The 10746-nt window shown below is 50.6% G+C and overlaps 1 protein-coding gene across 18 annotated transcripts in view; it reads left to right on the forward strand.

Moving 5' to 3' along the window:
* RASGEF1C (RasGEF domain family member 1C) overlaps positions 1 to 1559 on the forward strand; it is a 97854-nt gene extending 96295 nt beyond the window's left edge. For all 18 annotated transcript variants that reach the window (XM_060296713.1, XM_060296708.1, XM_030844752.2 and 15 more), the window contains 2 exons: positions 288 to 360; positions 854 to 1559. In XM_060296713.1, coding sequence (XP_060152696.1) covers positions 288 to 360; positions 854 to 878 — 98 coding nt within the window. In that variant the 3' untranslated portion in view covers positions 879 to 1559. The remainder of the gene's footprint in view (positions 1 to 287; positions 361 to 853) is intronic.
* The last annotated feature ends 9187 nt before the right edge of the window (positions 1560 to 10746 follow it).

Below are 10746 nucleotides of genomic sequence, written 5' to 3' on the forward strand. Positions count from 1 at the left end.
AGCATGAGGGATCCTTGTGGTGATGGAATGTTCTATATCTTGACTGTGTCGGCGCCAAAATCCTGGTGATGATCCTGTCCTATAGTCTAGCAAGTGGTTACCATTGGGGGAAACTGGGTAAAAGATACACGGATCTCCCTGTATTATTTCTTACAATTGCTTGTGAATCTACAGTTACCTCCCAACAACAATTTAATTTAAAAACAAAAAGCAGGTGAGACTCTGGGTGTAGAAGAGGTTATTGTCATGGCTCATAAATGCATAATATCACTTCATTTTCTGACTAGGTCTTTATTTGGCTTCTTATGAAAGCGAGAGTCCAGAGAACCAAACAGAAAAAGAGAGGTGGAAATCTCTAAGGTGAGTCTCTGTGCCAAGACAAGTGTGGGAGGCAGGTGGAGGGAGCAGGTGGGGCGCTTGGGGCCAAGACAGAGTGGAGGGACTTCATCTACACTCGGTTGTCAGCCTCCTGGGAGCCCCTCCGTGGGGAGGGGGCAGGTCAGACCAGGGTCTTAGAGGTGGAGGAGGAACTTAAGCGCTGGGGTAGGGAGAAGAGGCTGGAACCACGATCCCCCACGACTGGAGGCTGCCCCGTGGGCAGTTGAGATGTGTGCCCCAGGGCCTGGAACCCCAGTCCATACTCTTATGACAGAGAGACACACACCACCTCCTGCTTGTTCGGCCTGTTAACACAGCCGAGCGGAGGTTGGAAATGATGCGCAGTGGCGGGCTCCAAGGACTGAGCCAAGAGGATTGCACGTGCCCCTGTGGGGTGGAGGGCTGGACGGGAGTATAACCACGGGCCGGGCCAGCAGGCTCTCACCACCCTCGCTCGGCGTGTTTAAATCTGCAGGTCTTCTATTCTGGGGAAGACGTGAAAAGCACTGAGCTGGAGGAGGAGGAGAGGGGGGAGGAGGAGAGGAAGCCAGCAGAAGCCTTCTGCCGCCCTGCCCCAGCCAGCCCAGTGGAAGGAGGAGGCATTGGTGCCTCGCTGCTTTGCAAACCGTGACCCTGTGGCCTGGTGCCCATCACAGTGACCACACAGCACAGGAGACCTTTCTCCACCTTTTGTGGAGCCTCAGCCCTGGAAGGGCCCAGAGCCTCCAAACACAGGGGTGGCCCGTGCCTCAGGGGCCCTACCTTCAGGACAGTGATGCTCACATTGTTGGTCAGTCTGTCTGTCCTCGGCGATGACCCAAGGTGTTGGGTGACTGCAGTGTTGCTCTCAGTGGGTGACTCGTGCCATGGAGACAGACACCCGGTCCATCTCCAGATGGCCTGGGAGCCTCTGTATCTCCAGCAAACATCACCATGACGTGAGAAGGGCCAGAGCCCACCAGTGGCCTCTGCCATTCTACTGATGGACCTGACCCTGCCCCTTGAGATGGGCTGGTTTCTGCAGCCCCGTGCACCCCCTTTCTGCATCCTGCTGGTATCGGGATAGCTTTCTGGTGACCACTATAATGCTGGTCAGCAGGACAAATTTGAGTCACAGACTTGACAGTGTGTACAGTACATTGTAAATTTTAGAGTTGGTATAAACACATTGGTATACCCTGCGTATCCACATCCACTTCATGTCTCTCACCCGTGGGCTTCTGCCAGGATGCAGGGCAGTTTCCCAGCTCAGGCCCAGGAATGCTGTGACCACAGCTCAGGAGGGGCACTTGGTGGCTATTTCCACTCCATAAACCCCATGTCCTGCTAAAATGAGCTGGTGTGCAGTAGATGCTAGGTAAGCTCCGGTGAATGGATACTGACAGCCTTGTGTGAGGCCAGACACCTCTCTTGTTTGGGCAAGGAGTGATGAATCCAGGGAGGACCCTCAGCCCACCATGAAGCTCCTCCCCTGGGGCTCTCACCCAGCCCTTCACACACTGAGCCAAGTTTCTGGACCAGGAAGTGGAGGGGCTGTGGAGCTGCTGAGTCCCCACCTGGCAAGTGACCACGTCACCCAGCCAAGAAGTCAGGGAGCGTGATGTACACCCCCATTCCTGGTCAGGGCCCGAGGGCAGAGTGATGTGTTGAAGGTGCACTGATGCATCCTGGCCAGCTCCTGACCATGTCAGGACTCTCAGAGTCTAGGCCCCCTTCAGCTAGGACCTGACACCTCTGTCCTGGCAGTGTGGCCTTGGGTCCCACCTGAGGGACAGGCAAAGCCAGAGCAACCAGCACCCCATGGGCCTCCCCCAACTCGAGGAATTCTGCCTGATGAACCCAGGACCTCAGCAAGGCCCCAGAAGGGCCCTGCAGCCTGACAGAGGCATGGGAATGCTGCACGTTAGGGTTGAATGGGATCTGCTCTGCACCAGAGCAGCCCACCCCTTTCCATCTGAGACCCTAGAGAGGGTGAGTAGTAGAGTGGGTAGCAGAGCAGGAACTGGGCTTCAGCCAAACCCAGGCTCCCACCCTGCCTCACACCATATCTAGCTCCCACAGGGATGTGGGTAGGGCCCTGGTGCCAAACCCAAGGAGTCCTGGGGGGTTCCAGGAGCTGACTAGAAGCACCTCCTGATCCCCTCGTCCCTACCCAACACACTCCCTTGGTGTCTGGGGCAACATTAGACAAAACCCCTACAAACATCAGCAGGGACTGTCCCTGCATCCTGGTCACACTGAGCACTGCCTGTCAGGAGCAGGGGCAAGTGGCACAGAAGGGGTTAGTGGCCTTGGAGACATGTGATGGCCGGTCCAGGGCTGATGCCCATGGAGCTCTGGGATGCCTGCCCGGGAAGGAGGAGGTTATATCCTTCCCCAGCCACAGGGAGTCAGGACACTCTGGAGGGGGCTCCCAGTCTACCCATGGGCCCTGACCTTGCCGGTCACCTGGCTCCAGCTCCCTGCTCCTGAGCAACTCAGTTCAGGGACCTATGAGGAAACCCCAGAATGCTGAGCTTCAGGAAGCAGCAGGTGAGGTCAAGGGGCTGGGGGCAGCTGGCCACTGTCCCCCCTGCCTCATGCAATCCCTCACCCAGGCCCAGGATCCCAGCTCTCTCTCCAAGGCCAGATTCCAAATTCCTCAGCTCAGCCATACCCCTCGCAGTCCTCTCCATCTCATACTGGGAGATTGCGGCAGCCTCCTCCAGGCTGTGGGGAGCATGAAGAAAGGATGTTGGAGAAGCAGTACAGGGCCCGCAGCTGAAACTCTGGAGGTTAGGTGGGAGGCAAGTCAAGCATGTCACTGCTGATAGCGGCCCACCCCCAGGCTTGAGGCTATTTCCTATTTCCTAGTTCTGTGGCCTTGCAATTGCTCTTCCCGCTGCCTGGCATGCTGTTCCTGAGCATGTTGATCTAGTCGGAGCTGCAACCTCAGCTGTAAGTCCCCCCTCCTGGGCAGAGGTTCCTGACATGCAGCCCCCTCACCCACATCTGCTCCCTCTAGTCTGCAAGCCCCTCAGAGACCCAGTGCAGAATAGGTGTCAGGTGAGGATGGTGGTGTGAGGCCTGGGCTCATCCCCAGCTGGGAGAGGGTCCAGGGAAGGAGGGAAGGAGGCAGCCCATGGCCAGCCCCACAGAGATCACAGGGCCAAGGGGACTCAAGCTGAGTGTGTTTGTGTCTTAGGTTCATCCCAGGGGCCCTGCTCCCCGCCTCGCTGAGCACCCACTTGGTACCAAGCCCCAGGTGCCCAGGCCAGGAGGAGGGTCTTCTCTCAGTAACTCCGCAGGTGGGGATCTTGGTGCCCTTTCTCCAGGTGCAGCCTCGGAGCCCAGAGAGGGATGGTGCCCTGCTCACAGCCATTTGGATGGTTCCTTAGTCACATCCACGACTCCAGGCCCTTCCCTGTAGAGGCCCTTTTGTCCTCCTGCCGTCCTGGCCTCAGTCCCTATGGCCAGGTCAGATGGCCCACAGGGGATGCAGCAGTTGGAGCCTATTCCTGGGGGGCAGGTGTCAGCCACACAGGTGGTGCCCAAGAGTGAGGCCCGTGAGGCCCAGTTTGGTGCCAGGTGACACAGATCCCTGCCACACAGCAGGTTTGAGGCCGCCCAGCTGAGCCGCACAGCAGGCACTTGGGCCTCAGGGCTCCGGGACGACCACCAGCCCCACTGTGCACAGGAGGCCAGGGAAGGGCCATGGCTATGGTCTCTCTTTTTTTGTCTAGCACTTTTTCTCTGAGCCCTCCAGGGAAGGAACAGGGGGGTTAGGACAGGAAGATGTCCCTGTCTGGGGTTTGCCTCAGAGACCCCTGGGGCTGGCTGGGGTTCAGAATCAATTCATCTCATATGCGCAATCTGTGGGTCCTCTGAAGCCCCTGCCCCCTACATTGCTTCCCTACCCACCCTAGTTTCTTGGGGCGGGTGTCTCCACTGTGGCCAGTGACCAGTGACTTATCCCGGGAACTCAGCCAGGCTTCTGTGGAGGCCTGTCTATCCACCTGACAGCCCTCCAGGGCAGGACCCCAGACAACCCCAGGATGATTCTCAAACGTGTATCCAAAGTTGTCCCAGAACACCACAGACCCTAACAACTCAGAGACAGACAGCCACCAGTGTGGCCCCTCGTCCTTCAGATACCGCAGGCAGGTATCAGACCTCAGGGCACTTCATCCCCCACGCTGCAGGGCTCATATGAGGTTCCCAAGGAGGGGGCACCCCACCCACAGCATGCCCAAGCAGTGCCCTCCACAGTCTCTAACTCTTGACCACCCCATCCATGAGTCAAGGGAGCAGGGAGCCAGATAACTCAGTCAGGAGCCACAGTCAGGGTGTGCCTCAGCTGGAAGCTCCATTTCACCCCAAAACTGAAATGCTTCCATCATGGGTGCTAAGCCCCAGATCTGGCACTTTATATACAGCCTGACACATCCCACGAGATAGGTGCTATCACCATCCCCCTTGCCAAGTGACAAAACGGAGGCTCAGACAGGCAAAGCCATTGCCCAAGGACACCCAGCTTGCAGGGACAGAGCCTGGGCCTACCAGGGTCCATTGTCCAGCAAGGCTCTGCTGCTCAGGGTGCTGAGGAGCCAAGGGGAGCTCCAAATGGCCTCTGGGTCTTCCTACCAGCACAGACACAATGACACACATCTTTCCTCCACTCTTGCCCCTTCCTCTTTGGAGGGTTGCTGAGCCCCTTGTGCCCCCTGGTGCATCTACTGTCTCATTTATGCTCAAGACAACCTCCCCGCTCCCCTATTGCACACACCCCTCTGTGGGCTCTGCTGGGCACAGCTGTGCCTCTTCCCCAGCAGCAGAAGACAGCAGGCCTCACCCCACGCTCCCCATCATGCTACCCTTTGCCACCGGCATCCATGCTGTAAGGTTCACATCCCAGTACACAGCGTCTTCAGTGAAAATGGCTCCATTTTTCACTCTCAGGACTCAGATGGGAGCCCTAGATCCCTGGGGCAGGGAACAGATCCAGAGAGATCTTAAAATACACACACAAGATGCTTCTCAGCACAACCAGGCCCTTGCCCTCAGGCTGAGCAGAGAGCCTGACACTGCCTTAGATATCCAATGCTGGGCCTCCAGGCAAGACCAGAAGAGTAGGAAAATTAACTGGGAATGAACAAACCTGAGGCATAAGCTAGAACCCCCACCAATAGACCTCCACCAAGTGGGCAAGCTGGGGAAAAGATCAGCAGAGAGACGGCGGAGACAGGAATCCAGTGTGTCGGGGGCAGAGAGCAATGGCAGGAAAGACTTGCAGAGACCATATGGTGAAATACAACCCCCTCACCTGGGGAAGACCAAGGAGCTTGGAGTTTACCCTGGAGCTCTGGGTTGGGGCAGGAGGGACACTAAAGTGTTTTAAGAGGTGATGTAATTGTTAATTTTATGTGTCAACCTGACTGGGCCACAGGGTACCCAGATATTTTGTCAAACATTATTCTGGTGTGTCTGTGAGGGTGTTTCTGGATGAAATTAACATTTGAATCAGTGGACTCAGTAAATCAGATTGTCCTCCCCAATGTGAGGGGGCCTCACCCAAATTAGTTGGAGGCCTGAAAAGAACAAAAGGTGAAGTAACGGAGAATTCACTCGCTCTCTGCCTATTTTTGACCTGGGACACGGTTCTTCTGCATTTGGACTGGAATTTACACCATTGGCTGTCCTGACTCTCCAGATTGCACATGGCAGATCTTGGGACTCTCAGCCTCCATAATTACATGAGCCAATTCCTCATCATCTATCTATCATCTACCCATCATCTATATCTATCTATCTATCTATCTATCTATCTATCTATCTATCTACCTACCATCTATCTATCTCTCCTATTGGTTTCTCTGGAGAACCCAGACTAATATAAGAGTTTTAGAAAACATGGTCCGTTTTAGAAAGATTTCTTTGATACCTTTTAACCCAATAATTCTACTTTTGTAATTTATCCTAAGGAAAAAAATTTGATTAGCACAGTATTTGCATAATAAGGAAGTAACTAATGGTTACATTATTCCTGTTCCTGTGACAGCAGGTAGATTTTGCTCCCCAGCCCAACCCAGAACCTAGAGAGCCCCCACCTGCTGAAGAGGCATGCCTAAACTCCTTCTTGGAGCCCAAGTGGGAGACTGGTGCATTCTCCTGGCCTCTGCATGCACACTGGATGGGCTGACAGTGAGGAGCTAAGTCAGCAATAATATTAGTGCAGCATAGCAATGCAGAAATCTCTTCAGCCAATTTACTTACTCTTACTGCTTTTGTGGACAGTTACATCTCATTTACTTCAATAATTATTTGCCTTTTTGCATTAAAACATAAATAAAATACATCAGGGTAGAGCACAGTTTGGTTTAAATTAAGATCTCTTAACACTAATATATACAACCTCTCTGTCTAGGTCTGTCTTTATAGTTAATCACTGGATCTCACACACGCAGGCACTTAGCAAGGAGACCTGCTAGGAGGCGCTAACAGGATGCAGGCGAGAGAAGAAGGTAACCTGGGCCAGAGTGTAACAGTGGAGGTAGCAAAACGTGACCCGGTTTGGGATATATTTTGAAGGTAAAACCTTCAGAGTATTTGCTGATGGAGTCGAATGTGAGAGAAAGGGAAAGGTCAAGACAGACTCCAAGGTTTGGGGGCCTTAGCAAATAAAGGAATGGCACTGCCATTTACTGAGCTGTGGGAAACCGGGAGAGGAGTAGGATGAAAGGGGAAAATCAGGAATTTGATTTGGAGCATGCTCAGTTTGAGATGTTCATTAGGCAACCCAGTGAAGGTGTCGGGTACGAATTGGAATGACACGACTCGGGTTCTGAGGGCAGATCTGGCCTGGGTATATAAATCTGGGGGGCTTCCCTGTGCAGGCTGCTTTACAGCCAGGGGCACAGATAAAACACCTAGAGAGCAGGGCACAGAGAGAAGATAACTGAGCCCTGGGGCATTCGAATGTTTAGAGGTTGGGGAAATAAAGCAGATCCACCAAAGGACATTGAGAAGGGGTTTCTAGAAGTTAAGAGGAAAACCAAAGAAGAGACAAAACCTGATAAAGAGAGATTCAAGAAGGAAGGGATGGTCAGCTGTGTCCCGTGCTACTGAAAATTCAAATAAGACAAGAACCAAGAGCTGACCTTCACACTGGGCAGCAGAGAGGTAAACAGCAACCTCAAAGGGAGGAGTTCCGGGGAAATTTGGGGTGGGGGAAACGTATGACCGAAGACGATTCAAAAGAAAATGGAAAGATTGACTATCCAATAGAAAAATGGGCAGGAGATAAAAAACAGTTTCATAGAAGAAGAAATGCAAATGACTCAAATTATGAAGAGATGCTCAGGGATGGCAGAAATGTTCAACCTCACTCAAAAGAGGACCATATTGGTATGCTGTTTTCACCTCTTAGATTGACAGACTAATAATTGCAAAATTGTGTGGGCAAAGATGGGGAAACAGACACCCCCACATTGCTCTTTGGAGTGTAATTGATACAGTCCTATGGAAGTGAATTTGGCAGTTTTCACCAGAATTGCAAATATGTGTATGCTGTGACATAGTTATTCCATCTCTTGCAATTTATCTTACCATCATGCTTGTACACCTCCAAATGAATAAGCCTGAAGACAGCTATTCATCACAGCACTGTTTGACAGAAAAAGATTGGAAACAGCCCAAGTGTCAATAAATAGGAAACTTGTTAAATCAATCACTGCACAGCCCTACCACAGAATACTGTGCAGCTGTAATGAGGATGCTCTTTACCTACTGATATAAAAAGGTACCCACTGTATGATACAGGTATAAAAAAGCGTGTATAGTATGTTAGCATTTGTGTAAAAATGGATGGGAAGAAATATATATTTATATTTGCTTATATTACATTCAAAGTCTCTAAAATTTTTTAAACGTTTTAAAATACACAAAAATCTAATAATAGTTAACTTTGGGAGATGTGGACTGGGTGGATAGAAAAAGACTTTCTGCTTCTAAATTATGTGATGTATTACCTATCCAAAAATTAAATTGATTAAAATTTCACACACAGAGAGAGCGTGTATTTGAGAATCTGAAGAGTGAAGACTTCCAGCTTCTAGCTGTGGGAGATTTCTATGCACGTGGGATTACTGGACAGGATCTATACATTCTTAATTTCACAGAATATTGCTTTCCAGAATATTTGCCAGTCTATATCCCCACCAACAAGATTCAGGGGGCCCCCCAAATCCTTGCCAACAATTAATAACATCAGGATATGTTCCTGCTGCAAACTATGTGCACCAAATAAGGAAATAAGAAAGGTGATGAGCACCAGCAATCATAGGCTACAACGCAAGGAGAGAACAAGGGAAGACATGGGGAAATAGGGCAGACTGGAGCAAGTAGGGCAGGAACTCCTGGAAAAGCCTGCTCTGAGGGATGGCTGACAGTTGTGACCATCCTAACCATTACCCCAGAGTGCTCTTGGGGAATGGAAAAAGGAAGGGAAGGGGAGAAAAGGGATAGCTGACCTTTGTTATAAGCCCTTTAACACTATAGATTATTTTCTAGCAGTACTTTGATTTTTTAAATTAATTTTAAAAATAATTTCTAGGGGCTTCCCTGGTGGCGCAGTGGCTGAGTGTCTGCCTGCCGATGCAGGGGACACGGGTTCGTGCCCCAGTCCGGGAAGATCCCACATGCCGCAGAGCAGCTGGGCCCGTGAGCCATGGCCGCTGAGCCTGCGCTTCCAGAGCCTGTGCTCCGCAACGGGAGAGGCCACAGCAGTGAGAGGCCAGCGTACCGCAAAAATAATAATTTCTAAAGCCAAATTATAAAATTCCATTCAAGGATTATACCCAAAAAATTACAGTAAATCACTGTGGGAGGTAGAATGAGGCTCCCAAACCTGAGAGGGCTTGTGTACCCAGAATAATGAGCAGGGAAATGGGGAAGTGCAGGGACAGCAAAAGATAGGTTTATCTCTCAAAGATTATCTCCTTCCAAAGTAATATGATTCCAAACACTTGGGGCTACCAGAAGAGGAAACACCTGGGGACAGAGGACGGGAAGGGCAGGACCAGAAAAGTTTCTCAGAGCAGTGATGATGAAGAGTCTCTTTCAAGCATCAGAAGCAGAAATCTCAAAGAGCAGGTGGGAGGAGTTCCACTTCTAGAATGGTCGTGTAAGGAGCTCCAGGGACCCACTCCCCAGTAAAACAAGCATAGGTGGTGAAAATGATTTTTTTTAAGTTTCTATAAATTGTCTTAAGAGCATAGAGTAAATGAATAAAAACTTATTTAAGAAAATCTACTGAAACTCAGTAAGAACAGTGAAAGTTTATGGTGTTTGAACCCACTTCCTCACTCTTCACTCTCAGCTCAGCATGATAGATGCTCCACTCTAGGCAGGTGCAGCCAAGAACATAGGGCTCCTTCTCCCCCCAGATTCCAGTCAAGGGCTACCATATCTCCCCAAGAGGAACACACTACCAGTATTTCTCATCCCCACACCCCAGTTACATGTTGTAAAGGTTAAACCCTGAGTTAGTAAACCTGAGAGGTCAGAGGCTCCCTTCCTCCACCAGCTCCTATTCATAGAGTGGAAACTCTATCCCAGGTGCTTTAGTCAGAGAATATTGGAGCCCTGATTACCCTCACCCCAGCTCACTTGTAAGGTGAAGTTTCCACGCTGGGAGAGGCAAGCCAAGGAGACCAGATGCTACAGCCCCCACACAGTGCTCTGCCCATAAAGCAAAGATATCACTCTGAGAAAGTGGGTCACTGTCCCCATTACCCATGATGGAGCAGTGGCTCAGAGACTTTGCCCAGGGAGAGGGAGGCCATAAGAACAGAGAACTCCCAAGCTTTACCCAGAGGAAATTACTTTATTTGAAACATAATGTAGCAAATTTCAAGCCTAAGGGCACTCTCAAAAACAATAGAAATTTCCATAAGCAATTAGCTTAATTGCAATTAAGCAATTAGTAGGAGACTGGTAGCTTTATGAGAACTATAAGCTAAACCATAAAACAGCTAGGTTACCAGAAAGAACCATGGGAAAAGGCAGTGATGAAGAACCCAACTGAGTTCAGAACAAAACTCAAAATTTGACCTTTAAAACTACCGCTGAAAAGGGGGCTTGCATTTAATTGGACCAGACTGTGGAACAGTATATGTCCCAGGACATTGTCAAAAGCAATAGAAAAATCATCCAAGAATTAGTGGAGCTTAACAGATGGGTGTGATACCAACAAAGAAAGACAGATAACAGAGAGATGAGGGAAAGAGACAGTCAAAAAGAACCCTGCCAAAGCCACTGTCATCTCAGGGTGACTGTGCACATGCCCAAGACTGCACCCTCTGAGGAGCAACATTAAAGGCTTCACACTGC

Source organism: Globicephala melas, chromosome 3 (genome assembly GCF_963455315.2).
Source record: "Globicephala melas chromosome 3, mGloMel1.2, whole genome shotgun sequence".
NCBI lineage: Eukaryota > Metazoa > Chordata > Mammalia > Artiodactyla > Delphinidae > Globicephala > Globicephala melas.